The 27073-nt window shown below is 39.6% G+C and overlaps 1 protein-coding gene across 11 annotated transcripts in view; it reads left to right on the top strand.

Moving 5' to 3' along the window:
- The window catches only part of Dcaf6 (DDB1 and CUL4 associated factor 6), a 131407-nt gene that overhangs the window by 52731 nt on the left and 51603 nt on the right, over window positions 1–27073 (top strand). For all 11 annotated transcript variants that reach the window (XR_373618.2, XR_001778389.2, XR_865654.2 and 8 more), the window contains 4 exons: window positions 8308–8522; window positions 15944–16037; window positions 17643–17762; window positions 19261–19518. Coding sequence is in view for 8 of the 11 variants with exons in the window: in XM_030243204.1 (XP_030099064.1) it covers window positions 8308–8522; window positions 15944–16037; window positions 17643–17762; window positions 19261–19518 (687 nt within the window). In the remaining 3 variants the exon portion in view is untranslated. The remainder of the gene's footprint in view (window positions 1–8307; window positions 8523–15943; window positions 16038–17642; window positions 17763–19260; window positions 19519–27073) is intronic.

Below are 27073 nucleotides of genomic sequence, written 5' to 3'. Positions count from 1 at the left end.
CTTGATCCTGATTCAACTTTGGTACCTGGTATCTGTCCAGAAATTTGTCCATTTCGTCCAGGTTTTCCAGTTTTGTTGAGTATAGCCTTTTGTAGAAGGATCTGATAGTGTTTTGGATTTCTTCAGGATCTGTTGTTATGTCTCCCTTTTCATTTCTGATTTTGTTAATTAGGATTTTGTCCCTGTGCCCTTTAGTGAGTCTAGCTAAGGGTTTATCTATCTTGTTGATTTTCTCAAAGAACCAACTCCTCGTTTGGTTAATTCTTTGAATAGTTCTTCTTGTTTCCACTTGGTTGATTTCACCCCTGAGTTTGATTATTTCCTGCCGTCTACTCCTCTTGGGTGAATTTGCTTCCTTTTTTTCTAGAGCTTTTAGATGTGTTGTCAAGCTGCTAGTATGTGCTCTCTCCCGTTTTTTCTTGAAGGCACTCATAGCTATGAGTTTCCCTCTTAGAAATGCTTTCATTGTGTCCCAAAGGTTTGGGTACGTTGTGGCTTCATTTTCATTAAACTCTAAAAAGTCTTTAATTTCTTTCTTTATTCCTTCCTTGACCAAGGTATCATTGAGAAGAGTGTTGTTCAGTTTCCATGTGAATGTTGGCTTTCTGTTATTTATTTTGTTATTGAAGATCAGCCTTAATGCATGGTGATCTGATAGGATACATGGGACAATTTCAATATTTTTGAATCTGTTGAGGCCTGATTTGTGACCTATTATGTGGTCAATTTTGGAGAAGGTACCATGAGGTGCTGAGAAGAAGGTATATCCTTTTGTTTTAGGATAAAATGTTCTGTAGATATCTGTCAGATCCATTTGTTTCATCACTTCTGTTAGTTTCAGTGTGTCCCTGTTTAGTTTCTGTTTCCATGATCTGTCTATTGGTGAAAGTGGTGTGTTGAAGTCTCCCACTATTATTGTGTGAGGCGCAATGTGTGCTTTGAGCTTTACTAAAGTTTCTTTAGTGAATGTGGCTGCTCTTGTATTTGGAGCATAGATATTCAGAATTGAGAGTTCCTCTTGGAGGATTTTACCTTTGATGAGAATGAAGTGTCCCTCCTTGTCTTTTTTGATGACTTTGGGTTGGAAGTCAATCTTATCAGATATTAGGATGGCTACTCCTGCTTGTTTCTTCATACCATTTGCTTGGAAAATTGTTTTCCAGCCTTTCATTCTGAGGTAGTGTCTATCTTTTTCTCTGAGATGAGTTTCCTGTAAGCAGCAAAATGTTGGGTCTTGTTTGTGTAGCCAGTTTGTTAGTCTATGTCTTTTTATTGGCGAGTTGAGACCATTGATGTTAAGAGATATTAAGGAAAAGTAATTGTTGCTTCCTGTTATTTTAGTTGTTAAAGGTGGCATTCTGTTCTTGTGGCTGTCTTCTTTTAGGTTTGTTGAGGGATTACCTTCTTGTTTTTTCTAGGGCGTTGTTCCCGTTCTTGTATTGGTTTTTTTCTGTTATTATCCTTTGAAGGGCTGGATTCGTGGAGAGATAATGCGTGAATTTGGTTTTGTCGTGGAATACTTTGGTTTCTCCCTCTATGATAATTGAGAGTTTGGCTGGGTATAGTAGCCTGGGCTGCAGTTTGTGTTCTCTTAGTGTCTGTATAACATCTGTCCAGGCTCTTCTGGCTTTCATAGTCTCTGGTGAAAAATCTGGTGTAATTCTGATAGGCTTGCCTTTATATGTTACTTGACCTTTTTCCCTTACTGCTTTTAGTATTCTATCTTTATTTAGTGCATTTGATGTTCTGATTATTATGTGTCGGGAGGAATTTCTTTTCTGGTCCAGTCTATTTGGAGTTCTGTAGGCTTCTTGTATGTTCATATGCATCTCATTCTTTAGATTTGGGAAGTTTTCTTCAATAATTTTGTTGAAGATGTTTGCTGGACCTTTGAGTTGAAAATCTTCATTCTCATCCACTCCTATTATCCGTAGGTTTGGTCTTCTTATTGTGTCCTGGATTTCCTGGATATTTTGAGTTAGGATCTTTTTGCATTTTCCATTTTCTTTGATTGTTGTGCCGATGTTCTCTATGGAATCTTCTGCACCTGAGATTCTCTCTTCCATCTCTTGTATTCTGTTGCTGATGCTCAAATCTATGGTTCCAGATTTCTTTCCTAGGGTTTCTATCTCTAGTGTTGCCTCGCTTTGAGTTTTCTTTATTGTGTCTACTTCCCTTTTTAGGTCTAGTATGGTTTTGTTCATTTCCATCACCTGTTTGTATGTTTTTTCCTCTTTTTCTGTAAGGACTTCTACCTGTTTGATTGTGTTTTCCTGTTTTTCTTTAAGGACTTGTAACTCTTTAGCAGTGTTCTCCTGTATTTCTTTAAGTGATTTATTAAAGTCCTTCTTGATGTCCTCTACCATCATCATGAGATATGCTTTTAAATCTAGGTCTAGGTTCTCAGGTGTGTTGGGGTTCCCTGGACTGGGCGAAGTGGGTGTGCTGGGTTCTGGTGATGGTGAGTGGTCTTGGTTCCTGTTAGTAAGATTCCTCCGTTTACCTTTCGCCATCTGGTAATCTCTGGAGTTAGTAGTTATAGTTGACTCTGTTTAGAGATTGTTCTTCTGGTGATTCTGTTACCGTCTATCAGCAGACCTGGGAGACAGATTCTCTCCTCTGAGTTTCAGTGCTCAGAGCACTCTCTGCTGGCAAGCTCTCTTACAGGGAAGGTGCGCAGATATCTTGTATTTGGACCTCCTCCTGGCCGAAGAAGAAGGCCCAAAACAGGACCTTTCTCAGACACTGTGTTGCTTTGGCAGTTCCCAGGTGGTACAGACTCTCACCTAAGCAGACTAAATTCCTAAGTTCCTTGGAGTCCCGGGACCAAGATGGCGACCGCTGCTGCTGTGGCTTAGGCCGCCTCCCCAGCCGGGTGGGCACCTGTCCTCCGGTCCGGAAGGTGGCCGGCTGTCCCCGGCCCACACAGGGTGCTGCCTCAGCGCCTCTGTGCTTCTGCCTGTTCCAGAAGCTGTCAGGTTCTCTGGCGCACCCTCTCACCTGTTCAGACTAATTTCCTAAGTTCGGCGGGTCCCGGACCAAGATGGCGACCGCTGCTGCTGTGGCTTAGGTCGCCTCCCCAGCCGGGCGGGCACCTGTCCTCCGGTCCGGAAGGTGGCCGGCTGTCCCCGGCCCACACAGGGTGCTGCCTCAGCCCCTCTGTGCTTCTGCCTGTTCCAGAGGCTGTCAGGTTCTCTGGCGCACCCTCTCACCTGTTCAGACTAATTTCCTAAGTTCGGCGGGTCCCGGACCAAGATGGCGACCGCTGCTGCTGTGGCTTAGGCCGCCTCCCCAGCTGGGCGGGCACCTGTCCTCTGGTCCGGAAGGTGGCCGGCTGTCCCCGGCCCACACAGGGTGCTGCCTCAGCGCCTCTGTGCTTCTGCCTGTTCCAGAAGCTGTCAGGTTCTCTGGCGCACCCTCTCACCTGTTCAGACTAATTTCCTAAGTTCGGCGGGTCCCGGACCAAGATGGCGACCGCTGCTGCTGTGGCTTAGGCCGCCTCCCCAGCCGGGCGGGCACCTGTCCTCCGGTCCGGAAGGTGGCTGGCTGTCAATATAGATTATTCTAAGAGGAAAAGTACGTTACTAAGTTTTAACTACGCTGTTGTTGGTAAGTAGGCATAGTGCTGTGTGGCTGTAATCTCAGTACTCTGTAGCTCGAGGCAGGAAGATCAGAAGTTCAGGGCCATTCCTGTTTGAGGCCAGCATGCATGACATGAGATCTCGTCTCAAAAAGAAAGCAAGAAAGACTATTGGGATGATACTTGCACAGTTTATCAATTCATAACAGGCGCTGGGGAGAGGGTGCCGTGGATAAGAGAATTTGCTGCTTTTACAGGAACCAGAGCTTGGTTCCCAGCACTCAAGATAGACAGCTTACCATGGCAGCAGATGGCCCTTAGCCATCCGACTCTAGGGGATCTGATACGGAATCTCCTTAGGAGAGCACCTGTACCCAGGTACATACCCCACCCATTATTGAGAATACAATTAGGTATGGAAAGATGGCCCAGAGCATAAAAGCACTTTTGCTCTTACAGAGAGCCCCACGTTTGGTTCCTAACACCAACTCCAGTTCCAGAGGAATTCACTCCTGAGGGTACCAGAAATGCATGTGGTATGCACATGTCCTCTCCTGCATGCACTCACATGCATACACTCTCAAGCAAACACTTCTACACATAAAATAAATCTGAGAAGAGATTTATAACAGTGTGGTGGTGCACACCTTTAATCCCAGCACTTGGGAGGCAGAGGCAGGCGGATTTCTGAGTTTGAGGCCAGCCTGGTCTACAGAGTGAGTTCCAGGACAGCCAGGGCTATACAGAGAAACCCTGTCTCGAAAAAAAAAAGAAAAAGAAAATGGATTTATTTACGTTTGGCCATACTGTGGAGAAAAGGGTTCCTACTTTCTCTCTGCCTTTTCTGTATCAGTATTATAATTTTATAGAAAGGATGAAACAATAGCCGGGAAGTGTAGGGGTGTACAGTGTAGGCAGAACTATGCAAAGTCTCTGTCAGGAAGTCATAGTCATCTCCAGCTGTCACCAGGATTTTAGTCTTTCCTGCCTCCAATGTGACAGTCCTAGGGAAATTCTAATTCTCTGGGACCCATTGTTTTAATCATCTTAAAGCCACAGAGAGACACAAGACCATCTTATTTGCTGCCCATGCAGTTACAAAATCAGACATAAATTCAGCACTGCAGCAATATTCACAGCATTCTAAGCAGAGTCAATATATGCTACATTTCATTATGCCCAAGTCAAAGTAAAGAGATTATGCATGGATACATGTGCATGTACATTTATACAACGATGAGTAATAAATATATATTCACATTTGTTATTAAAAGTAAAGGTGGCCTTGGGCAGAAACCACCAGTGTCAGTAAGAACCAACCTAGATATCAAGTGGGAAGGAATACTAGATGAGAGTTTTTCTGTTTTATTTTTAATAAATTTTAATTCTGTGACAATTTCACACATTTATATGTTTTGATCATTTTTATCCCTCCATTCTTCTGTTGTATCCTCTCACTCCCCTGAAATCCTTCTTTTCCAACATGTCCTTCCTACTTTCATGTCACTGCCCCTCAATAGCCTATTGAGTTCAATAGTTACTTTGGCAATTTCCAAGTGGCTACATCTTGGAAGAAAAATTCCTTTCCTTCCTGAGCCCCATTAACTACCAGGAGCCCTTCAGCCAGAGGTGAGGCCTCACATGCTGCGCTACCGTTAGTGCTTGACTGTCAGTGGCTGACTGTGCAGGTGACCACAGTTCTGTGAGTCCATGGATGCAGGAGCAATGCCACATTCAAAACAGTGTTTCACACCATTCCTCCCATCCTCAGGCCTTTACATTCTGAGAGAGTTTCTCTTGGGGACTGTGATAAGGAGTCCTGTCAATTTGAATATGCACATTTTGGGTGAAACCGTAAGATAATATCAAATTATAGGCTTAGTTATTGCTCTCAACAGAAGCAAGACAATTTATATTTTTAGCAGGACAAGACTCGACCGTGGTTTGGGATCCTTAGAATTTAGCACTCCTGGGCCAATTTAACTCTCTGCTATCACACTGAATTGTACTGAAGACTTCCAGAGTTATTAAAGTTGGGATTATAAACAAGACATGGTAGTCAGTGCCTGCAATCCCAGGATGGGAGGCAGAGGCAGGAGTTCAAAGCTAATCTCCACCATGCAGCCAAATAACAGGGTTTCACACTGATACAGCTCAGTGGTAGAGTATTGGCCTGGCATGCACATGTCCTTCATTTCATCCCTACCATCGCAGTAAGTGAAATCAATCTAGGAAGAAAAGTGGGGAGTATTTGAGATGCAGCTGAAGAGTATAGTAAAGACTGCCTCAGAATAAACCAGTGGATGAACATAAACAACAGTCCTAAAGCCTCACTAAACAATTTACAAATAAAAGCAAAACCATCATGAGACATAAACACAAGAGTGGAAGTTACACATAGAAGATGAGAAAAAAGAATTTGGGTGCTGGCACAGCTCCACTGAGTAGAAAGGTGAAGTTCTTAGGTCCTTCAGGCTCTAGCAGTTCTCTGTGGTGCTGCTGTGTGCTTGTGAGGGGGAGTGAGCGAGTGAGCGAGTGGGCGAGTGGGCAAGAGCCTTGGTCTCTGCATCCTCCATGTTCTTGGCCTGGGGTTGCTGCAGAGTGAGGTTGTACGTTCTTGGCAGTTCCTGGCACCTGTGCTCCACTGTGCTGTGCTTCAGGTGCTGCAGGTTGGGTGTATCGAGGACCAGTGCTGGCCTTGCAGCTCCTGCTGCTTTCTCAGGGATGGAGGTGGTGGGGACTCAACTGGAGCAACCCATGTTGAGAATCAGTTTCACATCCTCTGGGCTACTTAACCATCATCTCTCCAACCCTCTCGTGTTCTTGAGAAGAACACATTGTTGAAGATTTTAAGCAACAATTCTGTTGAATGTACTGAGATTTCTTCCTAGTCTAGTAATACTCTACATAATTAAGTCAATAATCTGAGAATATCTAAATTAAAATAACTATCACAACTGAGGAAAGCCAAGTAATTGTTTTTGTTTATTGGCACAATGGCTCATGATATATATACATATATCCCAGGATCTTTGTGGTGGCTAACAGCCATCTGTAATTCCAATTCTAGGGGATCCAGTGCTCTGTTCTGGCTTTCATGGGCAGTGCACACACATGTGGTTAAAATACCAATAAACATAAAAATAAATTTTTAAAAATCTCAAATTTTTGTAAATGCTAAGAAAGGTCTTTGCCATAGAAAATGATATTTTACATTGCATATTATTTTCATCTTCGGCCTAACTTTGTCTTGAGTTGTTTATACTGTACCCCAAACCTATTAACATTTTGAGCTCTATGTGAAAGCAAAGAAGTGATTCTAATATCCTGGCACTTATAAATTAATGAGGTTATTTTAAAAGGTTGTGGTAATATGTTTGTTCAAAAAATAGATAATGGTTTCTAAAATAAGTGATTAAATAGGTAAGTAACCAATAGACAATGAGAATTATATTCAACCTATTTTGCTAAGTGTCACGTTTGCTGTTATAGAAATGATCATAATTTGAATGAGAAATTTGAAGATAATTTAGTGCATAAATCAGCTATTAATAATGATATTTCAGCCAGGCGTAGTGGCACATGCCTTTAGTCCCAGCACTCAGGAGGCAGAGGCAGGCAGTTTTCAGAGTTTGAGGACAGCCTGGTCTACAGAGTGAGTTCCAGGACAGCCAGGGCTACACAGAGAAACCCTGTCTCGAAAAAAAAAAAACCAAAAAAAAAAAAAAAAAAAGATATTTCAGCAAATCATGTAATCTGGATTTTTGAATTATGCTAAAGGAGTTTTTTGTTTGTTTAAATATGCTCTCTGTGTGTGTCAGCTTGACACACCAGCGAGGAGGGAATCTCAAATGGTAATTATCTCAGTCAGACTGGCCTGTGAGTATCCCTATGTGACATTTTCTTAATTGCTAATTGATGTAGGCCATTGTGGGCCTGGGCTGTGTAAGAAAGGTAGCTGAGCAAGCCAGGGGGGGAAAGCCAGTAAGGAGCTTTCCTTCATTGTTCCTATCTGTGCTCCTGTTTGAGTTCCTGCCCTGACTTCCCTCAGTGATGGGTTGTGATTGAGAATATAAGCCAAATTAAACCTTTCCATCTCAAGTTGCTTTTGGTGTTTGTCATAGCAGTAAAACTGGAACATGTGTTATCTTTATACCATTCTCTTTTATTTGTTAGAAATTCTTGACTGTTGTACTGGCTAGTTTTGTGTCAACTTGACACAGGCTGGAGTTATCACAGAGAAAGGAGCTTCAGTTGAGGAAATGCCTTCATGAGATCCAACTGTAAGGCATTTTCTCAATTAGTGATCAAGGGGGAAAGGCGCCTTGTGGGTGGGACCATCTCTGGGCTGGTAGTCTTGGTTCTATAAGAGAGCAGGCTAAGCAAACCAGAGGAGGCAAGCCAGTAAAGAACATCCCTCCATGGCCTCTGCATCAGCTCCTGCTTCCTGACCTGCTTGAGTTCTAGTCCTGACATCCTTTGGTGATGAACAGCAATGTGGACGTGTAAGCTGAATAAACCCTTTCCTCCCAACTTGCTTCTTGGTCATGATGTTTTGTCCAGGAATAGAAACCCTGACTAAGATAACTGTTAAAAAGAAAACCTTGAATATATAGAGAGTGGTAATTTGGATTTATATTGCTACATTATTACACGTATCTTATAATTCAGTATGAGTTTTTAATGTATATAACAGTATTAATTTTGACTAAATTCCTGTTATTTAGGGAATTATGCAGGCCGAGGAACTACTGGAATGGTTGCTCGATTTATACCTTCTCATCTTAGTAACAAATCATGCAGAGTGACATCACTGTGTTACAGTGAAGATGGTCAAGAGATTCTTGTCAGTTATTCTTCAGACTACATCTATCTTTTTGACCCCAAAGATGATACTGCACGAGAACTTAAAACTCCTTCTGCAGAGGAGAGGCGAGAAGAGGTAAGTTTACTCAAAACTATATTCTTTCTTCTTAGTAAGAGGCCTGCAATTCCCAAGGGAAGGCTGGATAGATGATCAGTTTAAGATGGTCACGCTAAGTTTGAGGTCCTGAGCTACATATGATGCTGTCTCAAAAATAAAATAGAAATGGAAAGTTAATTGTTCAAATAAATAAGTAAATGCATTGATTTCCAAAAAATTTATGATTTAGGGAACATATAACAAAATAGGATAATAAACTGGACTGTAGGAATGAAATGAGCTAAGTTTAAAAAGAAGTAAGAAAACTGTTAACTTTGTAGATGCTTGGAGAAAAGTCAGTTAGACAGTAGGAAATGTGATGATAGATGTCTAAAAGACTCGGTGTGCTGTTATACCAAGTGCCACCCCTTACCGTTCAGTGTACATAGGTAGGCAGCAGTTCATTCTCTCCCACTTGTATCTCTTTTTCACACAGTATTAGCACGTGACAATAGCCATAAGTACATTCTATAAAATATATATGTGAAAGTGGGGGAAGTTTAAGAAGGTATTTATATAAAAGTAGATGTAAGAATTGAATTACAGTGAACAAAATATAAAAGCGGGAAGGTAGAAATAGTGCGTTTTAGACAGTGTACAGCTATGGGAACATGTTTGGTTTAGCTTGTTATGGTTTTCCTAACATGCCAGCCATGCTGACCTTTAAAACTGCTTACAGATATACTTTTAATTTAAAAAGTTATTATTGTGTATGTATAGTTGTTTTGCTTGTATGTATGTCTGTGCATCATGTGCATGCTTATTGTATGCCAGAGGCCGGAAAAGCATGTCTCATCCCCTGCAGGCCTCACCCTCAGATCTGCCTCCGTGTGCCTCTCCTGAGTACTTACATTAAAGGCATGCGCCCCCACTGCCCAGCAGATGAATTAATTATTTTTTTCCCATTTTTTATTAGGTATTTAGCTCATTTACATTTCCAATGCTATACCAAAAGTCCCCCATACCCACCCACCCCCACTCCCCTACCCACCCACTCCCCCTTTTTGGCCCTGGCGTTCCCCTGTACTGGGGTATATAAAGTTTGCTTGTCCAATGGGCCTCTCTTTCCAGTGATGGCCGACTAGGCCATCTTTTGATACATATGCAGCTAGAGTCAAGAGCTCCAGGGTACTGGTTAGTTCATAATGTTGTTCTACCTATAGGGTTGCAGATCCCTTTAGCTCCTTGGGTACTTTCTCTTGCTCCTCCATTGGGAGCCCTGTGATCCATCCATTAGCTGACTGTGAGCATCCACTTCTGTGTTTGCTAGGCCCCGGCATAGTCTCACAAGAGACAGCTACATCTGGGTCCTTTCGATAAAATCTTGCTAGTGTATGCAATGGTGTCAGCGTTTGGATGCTGATTATGGGGTGGATCCCTGGATATGGCAGTCTCTACATGGTCCATCCTTTCATCTCAGCTCCAAACTTTGTCTCTGTAACTCCTTCCATGGGTGTTTTGTTCCCACTTCTAAGGAGGGGCATAGTGTCCACACTTCAGTCTTCATTTTTCTTGAGTTTCATGTGTTTAGGAAATTGTATCTTATATTTTGGTTATCCTAGGTTTTGGGCTAATATCCACTTATCAGTGAGTACATATTGTGTGAGTTCCTTTGTGAATGTGTTACCTCACTCAGGATGATGCCCTCCAGGTCCATCCATTTGGCTAGGAATTTCATAAATTCATTCTTTTTAATAGCTGAGTAGTACTCCATTGTGTAGATGTACCACATTTTCTGTATCCATTCCTCTGTTGAGGGGCATCTGGGTTCTTTCCAGCTTCTGGCTATTATAAATAAGGCTGCTATGAACATAGTGGAGCATGTGTCCTTCTTACAAGGGTACTCTACCCAACTCATTTTATGAAGCCACTATTACTCTGATACCTAAACCACAGAAAGATCCAACAAAGATAGAGAACTTCAGACCAATTTCTCTTATGAATATCGATGCAAAAATCCTCAATAAAATTCTCGCTAACCGAATCCAAGAGCACATTAAAGCAATCATCCATCCTGACCAAGTAGGTTTTATTCCAGGGATGCAGGGATGGTTTAATATACGAAAATCCATCAATGTAATCCATTATATAAACAAACTCAAAGACAAAAAACACATGATCATCTCGTTAGATGCAGAAAAAGCATTTGACAAGATCCAACACCCATTCATGATAAAAGTCTTGGAAAGATCAGGAATTCAAGGCCCATACCTAAACGTGATAAAAGCAATCTACAGCAAACCAGTAGCCAACATCAAAGTAAATGGAGAGAAGCTGGAAGCAATCCCACTAAAATCAGGGACTAGACAAGGCTGCCCACTTTCTCCCTACCTTTTCAACATAGTACTTGAAGTATTAGCCAGAGCAATTCGACAACAAAAGGAGATCAAGGGGATACAAATTGGAAAAGAGGAAGTCAAAATATCACTTTTTGCAGATGATATGATAGTATATATAAGTGACCCTAAAAATTCTACCAGAGAACTCCTAAACCTGATAAACAGCTTCGGTGAAGTAGCTGGATATAAAATTAACTCAAACAAGTCAATGGCCTTTCTCTACACAAAGAATTAATTATTAATACTGGTTTGGTACTAGCTAAATGTCTGCTAATGAGCTTATGGTGTTTGATTCCAGGTACTGGGCTTTCGACCCAGGGTCTCACATGATAGGCAAGCACTGAGCTATATTCTCAACATTTTGCACATTTAAAGGAAGAACAGTAGCAAATGTGTAATTCTCATGAGATTTAAACTAAATTCTGGTGTGTATAAACTGATGGCACTACCACTCTCAGGTATGGTTGAGGGGAAGGTTTTAGTTGTAGATATGAGGGAGGAGAGTTCAGCCAGAGGTATCTGGAAAAATCCTGAGCAGAGAGAGTACTGGAGTGAAAGGAGAGAGCGGGTAGGGAAAGTGAGAGGTGAAGACTAAGAGAGGAAGATAACAGGGAGGGAGCATAGCCAAAGTAGCTGGGTTATAAGGAGAAATGAGAAGCTGGGGAGCGGAGGGAAGCCCATGAGTTAGAGAAATTTAGGGCAAGAAAAGCCAATACCAGCATGGACTTTTGAAATGTATAACAAGTTACTAGTGATACTGAGGGAGCCTGGAGTCTGGTATGCTAATAGACACCACCATAGCCTTTTGTCCCCTCTGCTGGCCAAAAGGAAATGGTTCCTTTGGTAGAGGGGAACAGGCTTTACAAGTTCCTAATGAATGCTGGCTTTTGTCTAACCTCCAGAATTTGAGCTTGACAATTATTATAAAATGAGAAAAAAATCATTTTATAGGTGAGTTTTAGGATATTAAATGTGACAACAAGTTTATATAAAGTAGGAAAATTATAAGCGATTTATGAGCTTTTTTGGACTGGCTGAAAACGAATTCTGCTGTGTCATTTTGTTGCTGCTATATAATTTCTCTTTGAGATATGTAGGTAAGTACGGTTGCAGTCAAACTCTGTGACTGAGAGATAATGAAAAATTTGGAAGTGCGCAGACATTTTAAGTGGGCCAGCCAACTTTGCTATCATAGACTCCTTAGATGATGATGTCATCAGGGAAAATGCTGAATCATTTTTATGAAAATGCTTTTCTTAGTATGCTTTGTTGTATTAACCAAATTAAAGACAATAATTTTAAAATCTGAATTATAAAAATAAATGATACTCATATTTGACCAATAGTTATGTATGTGTATGAAATTAAGGAGCTATCTTCTTAATTTCCATAATTTTTCATTTGACAGTTTGTTAAAATTTTGACAGTAATAATTTAGATCAGCTATTCTTAATCCAGAAATTATTTATTAGGCACCTTCTATACACTTTTTTCTATGTTAAACTTAAGAAAATGATGATATAAAGATATGGCCCCTTCATTTAAGCCAGCAAGCTCCAGGCATCCTCCTGTCTTTGACTCCCTTCCTCAGTGCTGGGCTTATAGGTGTGCCTTACTATACCCAACTTCTTATATAGATTTTAAGAGGTGCTATTTGACTTGGAAGCTGATTGATTATTGAGCTTAGTAATTACCTCTAATTTGTTTATATGTTGTGTATATGTATATATGTATGTATGCATCTGTATACATGCCATGGTACACATACAGAGATCAGAGGACAACTTTTAAGAGTTGATTCTTTCTGCCCTATGTTGATTCCTAGAATGAATGTCATTAGATTTGGCAGCAAAAACATTTATTTACCTTATTTACCCACAGCCTGTCTCTCACCGGCCTCCACTAATGACCATTTACCATGATCATTCAATACCATGAATTTGGCAAGTGTTTATTCTTTGTTGTACAAGTTAGTTTTTGTCAACTTGATACAAACCTAGATATACCTGGGAAGAGAGAATCTCAATTACAGAATTGCCTCCATTAGTTTGTCCTGTGGGCATGTCTATGGAGGCATTTTCTTGATTAATGACTGATGTGTGAAGGCCCAACCCGCTGTGGGCACTGCCACTCTTGGGCAGGTGCTCTTGGGTTGTATAAGGAAGCAGACTGACCATGGAGACCAAAGCAGCAAGTCACAATCCTCTGTGCACTCTCTTTTGGTTCCTGCTTGAGCTCTTGCCCTGACTTCCCTTCATGATTGACGATAAGCTGCGAGGTGAAGTAACCCTTTACTCTCCAAGTTGCTTTGGTCATGTTTATCACAGCAGTAGAAAGCAAACTAGAACATTTGGTGACCATGGCAGTGTAAAGATAAAAAACCAAAACACAAGGGAAACACTGAGTATGTTGGATTGAGAGCAATAGTGGAGTAAATGTACACTCTCTTCATGCCTCATAGTAAAGTAAAGAGATATGTGAGCTCTCAGGAAACAGGTTTTCTTTGTATCAGTAAACAAACTTTCAGCATATTGTGAGAAGAAATGGATAGAGGAAGAGCAGAGTGGTGTTTGAGGGTTGAAGAAAGGCAGTAGGAAGCACAAGGGAACACTGGGCTCGGAGCGCGGCTGACAGACTGGGAATGACTAGGAGTTAGGAAGCTGCAAGGAGGAGTGAATTCATAGAATCTAGGTGAGAAAATTCGTGTTTTATTTTATTTTATTAAGCCATACTTTGTATATTGTAGAACAAATTTTGGGGAAAAATCACCTTTCAAGTGGGTCAGTAAGACTAGTCACATCTAATTGTTATTGCTCTAGTGGTGAATGGGATTAAAAAGAAAACTGTTCACAATCACTGCCAAATAAATGACACATGTTGGATTATTTGGGGATATAAAAATACATGGGAAGTTGAATTCATGTTATTACAAAAATTAGAAAGTAATTAGGTTCATATCTGCTTGCATCGCTAATGCATCCTTCTGCTTACACTCCACCTTCGTCACCAAATATAACCCTTTCTTGTTCTCCTTTCTACATTTTTGAACTTTAGCTACATTTTCATGTGTGTATACAAATTTACAAATACACACACATATCTCTATTGTAGGCTAGGTTCACATATGCGGCGTAACATGCAGGTTTTTCTTAGTTTGTGTTCCTTGCTTGATCTTACACTTTCCTGTCCCATCTTTTCCCCTCAGATGCCATGATTTCACTTTTCTTTACAGATGAACTGTATCTCACTGCGTCTATGTATCACATGTGCAATGTGCATTTTCTGTTCATTTGAGTAGAGCAGCAGTAACCATGGGTGAGCAAGCTATCTCTGTGGAAGGCCATGAAGACCTTTTGTCTGTCTGTCTGTCTGTCTCCCTTTCTCTTGTCTCTCTCTCTCTCTCTCTCTCTCTTTCTCTCTCTTTCTCTCTCTCACACACACACACACGCACACTCACTCACTCACACTTACACACATATATATGTGCCAGGAATTGTATAGCTGGGTCGTATGGTAATTCTGGTTTTTTGTTTTGTTTTAAGTAGGAGAAAAAGTTACTTGGTAAGAACAGTGGCAGAAAATGGAGAAAGTTTGAAGCAATGGTGAATGGGTGGAATAGATACTGGGGAGACCTAGAGAATTGTTTTAGAAAGGTTAAAAAAGGGGGGGGGCTAGAGCGATGGCTTAGCAGTTAAGAGCACTGACTCCTATTCCAAAGGTCCTGAGTTCAAATCCCAGCAACCACATGGTGGCTCACAACCATCCGTAATGAGATCTGACGCCCTCTTCTGGTGTGTCTGAAGGCAGCTACAGTGTATTTACATATAATAATAAATAAATAAATCTTTAAAAAAAGAAAGAAAGGTAAAAAATGTTATCTTTATGGTGTGGTAGGTCCAGGTGATTGACTGTCCTGCTGTCAGCTGGACAGTGATTAGAAGTCATTATATGTGGTTTATTCATTTCTTCTTCCTTCTCTCTTAGTTTACACCCTTCTCTCCCTTCCTGGGGATTAAATTGAAGGACATGCCCTACCACAGAACTGTATCTCATCTGGACAGCCACCCCACCACCAACCCTCCCTTCCTCTTCCTCTTCCTCTTCCTCTTTTTCTATTTAATTTTGAGACAAGATGCTAGTAAGTTTCTTAGGCTGTTGTTATTCATAGCTTAAATAGGTAATGAATTTATGATCTTCCTGCCTCACCTGGGATTGCAGACTGGCACTAGTAAACCTAGCTTTCGTGTATACAGTTTCCAATTGTATTTGTATTTGTGATTTTCCAGTTGGAAATAGCAAGTATGGACTGTAGCTCCAGTGCTCATCATCACAAGCACGGTGGAAGACTGAGACAGCATTGAGCAATGTTTCATGTAACATTCCATCTAACATCTCATTTCTGTACTTAAAGACAATTTGGGGATGGAAATGCTCCATTAAAGTATGCTGTAAGAATTGAGGACTAGAGATTAATTCAGTGGTACAGTATTTACCTTGGATGCACAGGGATTCAAACCCTATCACCAGAATAAAAACTGAAAGCAAACCCATTCTTCTTCTTTTTTAAATTTTGAAATGGCAACTTTTTTTTCTATTTTAAAATTTTTTATTAGATATTTTCTTCATTTATATTTCAAATGTTATTCAGAAAGTCCCCTATACCCTCCCTCCGCCCTGCTCCCCAACCCACCCACTCCTCCTTCCTGGCTCTGGCATTCCCCTGTACTGGGGCATATGATCTTCACAAGACCAAGGGCCTCTCCTCTACATATGCAACTAGAGACACAGTTCTGTGGGGTACTGGTTAGTTCATATTGTTGTTCCTCCTATAGGGTTGCAGACCCCTTCAGCTCCTTGGGTACTTTCTCTAACTCCTTCTTTAGGCGCCCTGTGTTCCATCCAATAGATGACTGTGAGCATCCACTTCTGTGTTTGCCAGGCACTGGCATAGCTATATCAGGGTCCTGTCAGCAAAATCTTGCTGGCGTATGCAATAGTGTCTGCCAAACCCATTCTTCTTGAGACTCACATAGAATCTGCTTATGATTGATTACATTTCAGTTACGACAGCCTCCAGTTAAGCGCTTGAGACTTCGTGGTGATTGGTCAGATACTGGTCCCAGAGCACGGCCAGAAAGTGAACGAGAACGAGATGGTAACTATATTTTGGCCAGATTTTTGTGACATGTGGTATTTAAAGATTTATTTATCTTGTCTGTATAAGTGCTTTTGGCTGCATGTATACTATGTTGTGCCTCGTGCTGTGGTGGAGGTCAGAAGGGAGGCATCAGATCTTCTGGCACTGGAGTCATAGATGGTTGTGAGCCACCTTGTGGATGCTGGGAACTCAACCTGAGTACTTCTGAAGAGCACTAAGTGCTCTTAACCTCTGAGTCATTTCTCTACCCCTTATCTCCATTATTTTCAATTGTAAATGATGCTACAATGAAATCTTAATAAGAATAATTTGGTAAATTTGTGCTAGTACATCATAGGATAAATTCCTAGAAGTGGAATGGCTGAGTCACTAGATATGTATATTTAACCTTTATATACATAGATACATATACATATACATAAGCATGTACATACATACATGTAGATATATATAACTTTAAAACAATTCATCTGAATATATTTCATTTAATAAATCTATAACCAAAATTGTGTTCAAACTATTATTAGACCTTTTATAAAACAGTATTCCTAAGTATATTATCCTTGGTTCACTTTTATAAAATATAAAGTTACAATATGTAAAGGTGGCTTCCATACCTGTAATCCCAGGCCTTTGAAGGCTGAGGCAGAAAGATTATTGGAAATTCAAGGACTACATAGTAATTTCCAGACCAGCCTGGGCTATAGAATGAAGAGACTCTGTCTTCAAAAAACAGACCAAATGAAAGAATTATATAATTATTACATTTTTAATCTAACCTCATACTTTTTGTTTGTTTTGACTTTTGAACCTATGTCTTGCTCTGTACCCCTGACAGTTCTCCTTGCTATTTAGTCACACTGGCTTCCAGGACGCTTGTGACACTAATCATAACTCCCAAGTCTCCCTGCTTTAAGCCACATGAGTGTTGTTTTTATACTTCCATTTAAAATGCCCTTGATATCCTCAGCACTTAAGACATAAAATGTTCTTAATATTTCCCACGGTGTAACAAAATCAAATGCCCTTAAAGAGGAAAAGCAAACAAATATATTTGTTTGAACTAAGAAAACATGTAACACTGAAAAGACAAAATACATTTTCCGTCAGCTAGTTGCAACTATCTGAGGCCATACAGCCCTGAATGACTTAATCTCATCAAATACCTGGAACTTTACAGTAACAAGAATTGTTTTAGGGAAATTAAAGACCCAAGGTTATTTTATGTCTGTGTTTGATAATGTAGTGAGAGAGCAAGCCTTTCCTTCAATTTATTCCACTTGGAGTTCATAAGCTCCTCCCAGAGCACATTTCTAAGTGTAAATAGACAAGTGATGGAGCAAGAGTGGGAGATATAAAGTTACCTAGGAACAGGCATAGATGGAGAGGAGACCCATGGGTACTTACTCATGTAATTATTATAAAATGTGATGGGACTCTGATAACTTTTTATCTGTTCATGTAAAATTACTTAGGCAATTTAATTTTTAATTTCTAGAATTTTAGATTTCTAGGCCTTCAGATCTACAGATCTAGGTTTTTGTATTATTTAAAGATCCTGACTTTTTGCTAAACTTACTGATAAAATTTATGTTGTAATAGGAGAGCAAAGTCCCAATGTGTCACTGATGCAGAGAATGTCTGATATGTTATCAAGGTGGTTTGAAGAAGCAAGTGAAGTTGCACAAAGCAACAGAGGAAGAGGAAGACCTCGGCCCAGAGGTAATTTGTCTTACTGGTTAAATCACTAGAGAGCTGGTAAAACTGCTTAGGGCAAAACTGCTTTTTCTTTTTTGTTTTTGGATTTTGTGTGGCTGGTCCGCGTGTTATTTTATTTTACTTTATTTATTTGCATCTCAAGACAAGGTTTCTCTGTGTAGCTCGGCTGTCCTAGAACATGTACTATAGACGAGGCTGGCCTTGAACTCAGATCTTCTGCCTTTGCCTCCTGAGTCCTGAGATTAAAGTTGTGCATCACTACACCCAGCTGGTAGATAGTTTTTGTTGATATTATCTAACTGATAACCGAACTGCATTTTGTAACCAATGTAGTCATAACTCTCTTCTGATTCCACTAGACCCAAAATTTCAAAATACACAAAACAAAAGATTTTTAATTTTAAGTCCCTTTCCAATCAATACACTTTGAAAATTGGAAGTCTGCAAAGCTTTAAAGATAAGTGTATGTATATAATTAGAAAAAGTAATTATTTAAAATTTTTCATCTATCTCTTTGATGTGTGTATATGTGTGAGTATGCATGTGGGGGTCAGAAAACAACTTGGTATATATGTGTGAGTGTGTATGTGGAGGTCAGTTTCCAAACTCAGTCCGGCTTGTCAGCAAGTTTCCTTACCTGCTTAACCATCATTCTGGCCCAAGATTGATTATTTTCACAAGAATATGTCATTTATTCTTATCCCTGTTGATTAGACTGTTTGATTAAGTGGACCAAACCACCAGTGGCCATAACTGATACACTGAGTGTGTTAGTTAGGGCTTCTAGTGCTGTGATAACCAAAAGCAATCAGGGGAGGAAAGGGTTTATTCGGCTTACTCTTTAGTATCACTGTTCATCCTTGAAGGAAGACAGGACAGGAACTCAAACAGAGCAGGAACCTGGAGGCAGGAGCTGATGCAGTGGCTACAGAGGAGTGCTGCTTACTAGCTTGCCCTTCTTAGCTTGCTCGGCCTGTTTTCTTAAAATACCAGGACCAGTGGCCCAGGGATGACACCACCAACAATGGGCTGGACCCTCTCCATCAATCACTAGTGAAGAAAACGCCTTGTAGCTAGCTCGTATGGAAGCATGTTCTCAACGGAAGCTCCCTTTTTGTCAGCCTCTAGCTTGTGTCAAGTTGACATAGACTGACTAGAACACTGAAATTTTATGTTGCTGTGTGTTTTCAGAATATTTCTGTAGAGGTTTGTTTTGTGTTTATTTTTTGCATTTGAAATTTGAGTTTGAGGCTGGAGAAGATGGATCAAGAGCAATTAAGAGTTGGTAAGAACACTCACTGCTCTTGAAGGTGAGCTGAGTTCAGTTCCCAGAATCCACATGGCTGTTCACAACTGTCAGAAACTCCAGTTATGGAGATCCCGAATCCTCTTCTGCCCTCTGCAGGCACCTAGGTTCATGTCACCAGATCACTCACATGTAATTTAAAATGAATAGATCTTTTAGAAACTTGGGTTTGCTTTAACATGTGCTTTTTTGAAGGTGGAACAAATCAGCCAGATGTTTCAACTCTTCCTACGGTTCCATCAAGTCCTAATTTGGAAGTGTGTGAAACTGCAATGGATGTAGACATGCCAGCTGCACTTCTTCAGCCTTCTACATCCTCTACAGATCCAGTTCAGGCTCAGGCAGCCACAGCCGCCATAGAAAGCCCTCGTTCCAGCTCGTTGCTGTCTTGCCCAGACAGTGAACCGAGGCAGTCTGTTGAGGCGTCTGGACACCATGCACATCATCAGTCAGGTGAGGATGCTATTCTTCAAGTTCATGTGCTGATCTCTGAACACCGAGGAACACCTAGTCTGTTCTGAAAGATTGTAAATCACAGTAACTTCTTGCTGGAATAAGTAACCAAAATCATTTTTAATATACAAGCAAACTTAAACACAAAATTCAAGCGTGTCTAGTTTTCATGAATTTTTACAAATAGTGAATCTTTAATTTATATAAGGTAATTTTATTTAAGGTAATAGCAGGTAGTATTTTGACATAGTGTAATACACTGAAAGATTATTTTACAAACCATTATTAACCAAAATACTGTTCTAGATCTCTATTAAAATGACAAGAAAATATATTTCATTATTATTATTTCCATTGTATTTATATTTTCAATTTTTCTTCAAATTATTAAGTACTTTGAGTATATTGAAAATAGTGAACCTGCAGTGGTCCCTTCTCAAAAATGTAGTATACTTTGCCAGAAGAATTATTTTCCTACTATATTTATGAAAAAGAATTATCTTACTAATTCTTTATCTTTATAGTACTTGATGTTAGTCAAAAATATCAGTTCATAAAATCTGTTAACACATTTTTCTCTCAGTACAGTAACTTCTCATGTTTTTCCCACCCCAACTATGGAATATACTATTTACAATAATTTCAGTAAATATATAGTCTACTTGAAATTTTAACTGTGTACTTTTAAATATAGTAAAAATCATTTGTCTATTATTTTTAAATTCTTCTAAGGAGGCATTTTACTTAATACAGAACAAAAATAGTATCAAGGAATATAGTTAGTATTAATGCTGGTACCTAAAGTAAGACCTCTGACAGTTTCCTAACAGCTTCACCTCCAAGTTGTCACCGATGCTAGATCCCAGATAATGGGGTATTTGAATTAAGTAGTTTGATCATTATCTTTCATTTTTGATAATTAATATTCACTTTCTATGGGAATAATAGAGTTAGCTGCATAACTGTTAACACTGTGTATAGTTTATCAAAACAGTAAGCTAAAGCCGAATTAGAAAGCCATCTCTTTCACATTTCACATGGCATTTCAGCTTGAGGGAAAATAAAATACTTGGAATGCTTTGAGAAACAGGGTCAAAGGAGTTGAAAGTAGACCCAAACTAGTGAAATTAGTAAAGATAAGAAAAACTTTAAAATACTTACTTTTGTTTTCTGTGTCTATATTGCCTGCCCATGCACATTTGCACTTTGTGCCTGAGGAGGCCAGAAGAGAACATCAGCCTCCTTGGCCTGGAGTTAGCCCAGTTTTGAGCCCCCACGCAGCTGCTAGGAACTGAATCCAGGTCCTCTGTAAGGTTCAAGATCGGGATTTTTTAAAAGTGCTAGTGTTATTGCAAATATTCTGAAAGTCTGTAAGCAATTCTAAGTTATTGAGAAAACTTAGCTAAAAAGACTCTGTAGACTAGTTGTAAGTTGTATTGAATCTTAACTAGTTCCAATTGTTTCTTAAATACATTTGTGAGTTAAATATTCTTGGAGCCTTTTAAGAAATGTTTTTTCTTAGCTGTGCTGTGCATTTTTATACCAGGTTTAAGCTGCTGAACGCCTTTTAGGTCTGATAGACTAAGCGCTGAAGAATGCTTTTGTGACGGCCAAATGATCATTGTTTGAATATTATTTGGTACCTTTGTCCATAAAAATTTTAAAGAAAGGGATTGTTTTTGAATTAGTAGATTGAGAATGTTGCTTAACTTTTACACACTATGGTAGAATATTTTCCCGGGTCTAAAAGAGTACCAGTTCTGAGGAGAATGATTTGGTGTGAGCTATAGATTACACTTACAGCTGTTTCGGCAGTAACCCTTCCATCATCCTACAGCCTGACATCTCATCTGGAAGGACGAAATGTTTTTGTTTTCTTTTCTGATCATTCTGTGCTTACCAAAGCCCATCCAAGTCTAGACGGCTTAATAGACCCTGGGAATTGTCCATTGTGAGACTGTGGTAGGTGGGAATGTCAGTCTAGAGCTGTGGTGTCTGTCAGCACGTCGTGTAAAGCTGGACATGTGGATATGACTGTTCTCTGTGCTCAGCCTGCTGCGGATACCTCTTCATGTGCGCGTTTACACCTTCCTTTGTCATTGTGAGTACTTGGCCACAGGCAGTGAGACTGAAAACTTGCTGCAGTGTTTCAGGGTCCGTAGTCTACACCTGAATCCTCTGGCGATGATGGTGAACGTCGCACCACAAATCTCAGTGAACACTTCAGAGCACTCTTCCTCTCAGCGCCTTTGCGTGTTTATTTTGCCCTTTCCTGGCTTTTAAAGTACTCTGGCTTGCCCTTCTCCCCTCCATAAGCTGCAAGCTTCATCGCAGTGAAGAGCGGAAACACTCATTTTCTGGACCACTTCAACTTCCTAATGCGCACATGTAGGTTGCCTGGAAGAAATGTAACTCCTCCTCTTACACCTGGCCAGATCAGTTTGAAGCCTGCCTTTCCAGCTTCCCAGGGAAAGACTCCTGGTCCCCTGCCTCCCCAGAGTCACTTCTTTTCCTGTGCCATTATTGCCTTTTCTGCTGAATTTTTCCTTCTAGTCACAAACATACTGTTATCTGAAAGAAAGCCTTTCTCAACCATCCTACATTCCTCCAAATAAGGCTCTGCTTCTTCACTTCCTCATTTCTCTTCAGCCCCGTTTCACACCCTCCCCATTTATTCATGGACCAACTCAAAGCTGCTTTTCGGCCTCCTTTTCCTGTAGAAATTTTGGCAGTCACCAGTGAGCTGCATCGTGCCAATCATGAGAACATTTCTGTCGGTGCCTTCATAGAGCTTTGATTCGGTTGCATTTAACAGTCTTTCCCTTCTTGCCTTTCTTGATATTTACACCACACATGCTGTTTGCTCTTATTCTCCATCATGGCTCAGCTTCTAATAAACGTCGTTAGTTTTTCTTTTTCTGTCTACTTTGATTGAGTACTGTGGTTGAACCTCTCAGGATGACTCTCTTGTCTTTTCTACATAAACTCTATCCATCTGCGATTTCCTCTACTGTATGATTCCCAAAGGTGCATTTAAGTCTTGTCTTACAGCCCCAAGTTTCAGATTATTTTGTCTAATTATTACTTGGGACTGTTTTGGATGTTTTCAGTGATTTTAAATTTAATAATATGTCCAAAATAAAAGTATTGCAGCCTCCTGTCCTTCCCATCCCCTTAATGGTCCAACTGAGTCCTTTTCTTTTAAACTCTTTTAAAAAAAATTACGTTTGTGCTGTGGTGTGTTTGTGTGTACATGTGTGTGTGTGTGCATGCCAAGTTTATGGCGGAAAATGTCTTTACTTGCTGAGCCATCTCACCAGCCCTTAGCAGTCCTTTTATGCTTTAATTTTAATTTGCTTATTTTAATAACTCATGAGTAATTTTGAATTCTTCGATTTCTTTGTATCCTATTCAGTTCATCAGCAAATCTTATTGCCACTGTATCTGAACTATATTCCACCTCTTTCCATCTCAGTGCCATTCCTTACTTCTCAGTTGCTGTCCTTGCATCTGCTCTTGTACTTTATAATTCCGTCTCCATAAAGAGACCACAACAAGCATTTAGAGTCTCCAACTTGGCTAGTTATACCACTCTTTGAAAGCTAATTGTATTTAGAAAGGGAGCCACAGAAGAAAACACTTCCATCTCCATACTGTACACCTCAGTACCTGCACAGCCTGGCGCTCGCAGTTCTAGGGTTTTGTTTTGTTTTGTTTTCTTACTGTCTTTTTATTAGGAAGATATTCTTTAGCCTAAGTATTTCCTGAGGGTGGTCCCGTAATTATTATGAAGTCCTCTTTCTTTTCCACTTTCCCTAAAAAAGTTACATTTGAAAAAAAATAAAACCTTCTTGTTTATTTCACTAATGTATCTGTTAACCTTTGTGGTGGTGTTCATGTTTATTAATGTGTTTGTTACTTAGTTTTACTAGCCTGAGCTCTCACTAAGATTGAGCATTCATTGCCTCTTGTGTCTGCAATAAGAATGTCTTTTTCTCCCCCTCCACCAATAGTCTCTAAAGCTGTAGCATGCATATTAAGAAACATCACATTGTTTTTAAGATGGTATATGTTTAGTCTTTAGAATTTTAGGCCCATTTCATTAACTGTTTTGTGGAGAAGGAGATCCCTAAGCTCTGAATTGAATCCTCCGTCCTGAGTGTCTGGAGCTCTGGAATCACCTGTGTAGCACACTGTACCTGACCATTAGCATATGGCCATTACTATATGTTTGGTAAGCTACTCTCCTTTGGGGGGAGTGTTTTGTGATAGCATCTCGTGTCTGGGTTAGCTTTGAACTCTGGATTCTCCTGCCTCTGCTGCCAAGTGCTGAAATGATAGCCATGCACCACAACCCAACAAGCTCTACAGTTAACAACATGTAGGAGATGTGCTGTGTTAGATTTCCAGTGGTATCATTTAGGGTCCATGTTTGCTGTTCAATTATATAGGTAATTTTTTGCCTTGTTATAAAAATATCTAAAATCTTGTTGTTGTAAATAAGTTTACAAGTGAATAAAGTGAGTAAACCAGGACAGCTAGAATCCTGGCAGGATAAAGATCAAATGGAGGCACCAGTGGAGGAGAGATGCGAGATTCTGGAGCAGCAGTGTCTCTGGAGCACACTGGCATGTGCTGTGGGGTTTGAAGCAGAGTTAGAAGAATAGCTACGAGTCTAGTGGAATTTTACATTACTGGTGGACTTTTCCTCTTATTGTTGCTTCTTCATCCTCGTATTCTTGAATTTTATTTTAGTAGCTACATCATACTACTTGAAGTCACTTCCTATATTTGTAGCTCAGACATTGTGATTCTATACATATTTTTCTGTGGCTCATTCATCAAGACTTTTTTTAAAAAATACATTTATAAAATTACATTTTTTAAAAATAAGAACAATGTGACTTTGTGCCAAATTAAATAAAATATGCTATGAGTTTACACTTTAAAGTATTTCAGTGTAAGTACAGAACATTACAGTCTCTCAGTGATGCTTGAGCATCTCTTTACCAAGGTGGCCTTGCTGTGCTTCCTAGGCTAGACTTGGCTACTGTTTCATTTGCTGCATCATTTGTAAATATTTTCTGTGTTAGAAAGCTTAGGGCGAGAGAGTATTGATAGTTTATTTTCCTCCTTTGAATTTACTTAGAACCCATTTAAAACTGTGATTAGAGAATACGGTAACTTTGGATTAAATGGTGACTTCAGTGCGTGCAAAATTTAGTTTGGAGCAGAGACTCACTGAGACTGGAGTCACTTCCAGGAACTTTAAGTTTCTAATTAAATAGATCGCTCAGACTGCAACAATCCATTACCAGAAGATATGTAGCTAGTAAGGCCTGTAGTGGATTCTTATAAATAATTGCTTAAATTCACAATTTCATACTATGTATCATCATTACACTAAATTTAGCTCTGTAGAAACATTACTCGTGAATTAAATACAGAGTCATACAATATAGTAAAGCAAAGTTTTCAAAGCCTAAATAATAGCTATATGATAGTTCCTTAAAATAGGATCATGTCACACCCAAGATAGGAAACAAGTGAGAACTGGAAGAAAAATTGAGAGCAAACTGTTACAGTTCAACCGAATTAGATAGGAGCATAATCCATCGTTCAGAAGGCCCTGTGCCTTCCCAAGGTGTGGAGTGAAGCAGTAACCAAGTGGTCCATTCTTGGTTCATCTCTAGGTGGTTTAATTTTTCTCCTATCTTAATGACATTAAGCCTATTAGGGAGAATAGGCAGGAACCTTTGAGAAGAAAATGAGAAGTTAGTAGTTTTAGTTATATGTAGTAGTAGTTTTGTATATGAGATAGTAGTTCTTAGTGTTTTGTTGAGTGTTTGGTTTTAAACAGTTAAACCAAAATAATTATTATATTACCCTTCAGTTTGGATTTATGCTAAAAATTAATCCCAAAACATTTATATACATTTATAAATTATACATAGTTACATGTTTTTAAGAGGATATGTGAGTCTCTATATCTGCTGTAGTATTCCAAGCTGGTAAGTGGAACTGTTTGTTTAATCTGCAATGTCTATTGAGAATTTTTAATTCAGTACTTGCTTAGCCTTGGGATGATTTTTTTTCTCCTTGTAAATTAATATGCAATCATATTTCTTGGTGATAAAAACATTATTATATTGACTAAAATATGGAATGTGGAACACTTTTTAAAAGCCATTGTATAAAATATTTGTCCATGCATGGTATCCTCCTTGGTATTGGTAGATTTTTCTAGGAAGAAGTAACATTAGAAGGCTATCAGTGATACTAGAATTATTCCCTATCTTTTTTTTTTCTTTTATTGGAAATAGGGGTTTTGTTTGTTTGTTTTTCATACAATATATCCTGATTTTAGTTTCTTCTCAGTCTACTTCTTCTAGTTCTTCCCTGCCAACCCTCTCATCCAGATGCACCCCCTTTCTGTTAGAAAACAAACAGGCATCTATGGGATAATAACAAAATATAATAAGATAAATCAAAAGCAAGCAAATTGGAATAGTGCAAAACCAACAAACCAAAGGAAAAGAACCCAAGAAAAGGCATAGGAAACAGATAGAGATACAAGGACCACTTGCTTGCACACTAAGGAATCTCTTAAAATGCAAAATTGGGGGCTGGCAAGATGGCTCAGCGGTTAAGCGCACTGACTGCTCTTCCAAAGGTCCTGAGTTCAAATCCCAGCAACCACATGGTGGCTCACAACCACCTGTAATGAGATCTGACGCCCTCTTCTGGGTGTATCTGAAGACAGCTGCAGTGCACTTATGTATAATAATAAGTAAATCTTTGGGCTGGATCGAGCAGGGACTGAGCGAGCAGAGGTCCTAAAAGTTCAATTCCCAACAACCACATTAAGACTCATAACCATCTGTACAGCTACAGTGTACTCATATACATAAAATAAAAAATAAATAAATCTTTTTTAAAAATGCAAACTTGGAAACCATTATATATAAGCAAAGGACTTGTAGGGTGAAAAATAAAAACAAACAAAAAAGGTTAAATTAAAAAAAAAAAAAAAAAACACCAGCATTACGAGAGAATCTCCAAAGATGCCCTTGACTTCATTTTATGTTGGCCACCTACTTCTGGGAATACAGTCTACACTTAAGAGGAGTTTATTGGGGGCTGGTGAGATGGCTCAACGGGTAAAAGCACCGACTGCTCTCATGAGTTCAAATCCCAGCAACCATATGGTGGCTCACAACCACCTGTAACAAGATCTGATGCCCTCTTCTGGTGTGTCTGAAGACAGCCACAGTGTACTTACATATAATAAATAAATAAATCTTTAAAAACAAATGTAACTGGAGTGCCTGGATGGGGGCACACACCTTTAAAAAAAAAAAAACAAAAAAGAGTAGTGTATTTCCCCAGTGAGACTCCTGGAGAAAAACCAAATTTTCATTTGCAAGTGGTTCTCAATTGAGACAGCATCTGGGTTAGGGACAAGGCATGTGGCCTACTTTTCATTTTAGCTCTAGATCCACATTCGATGCAGACCTGTGCAGGCCTCACTGTGCATGCTGCCTCAGTCTCTGGA

This window comes from Mus musculus, chromosome 1 (assembly GCF_000001635.26).
Source record: "Mus musculus strain C57BL/6J chromosome 1, GRCm38.p6 C57BL/6J".
Lineage (NCBI taxonomy): Eukaryota > Metazoa > Chordata > Mammalia > Rodentia > Muridae > Mus > Mus musculus.
Note: the sequence above shows the minus strand (reverse complement) of the source record. Positions and strands in the feature narration are given on the sequence as shown.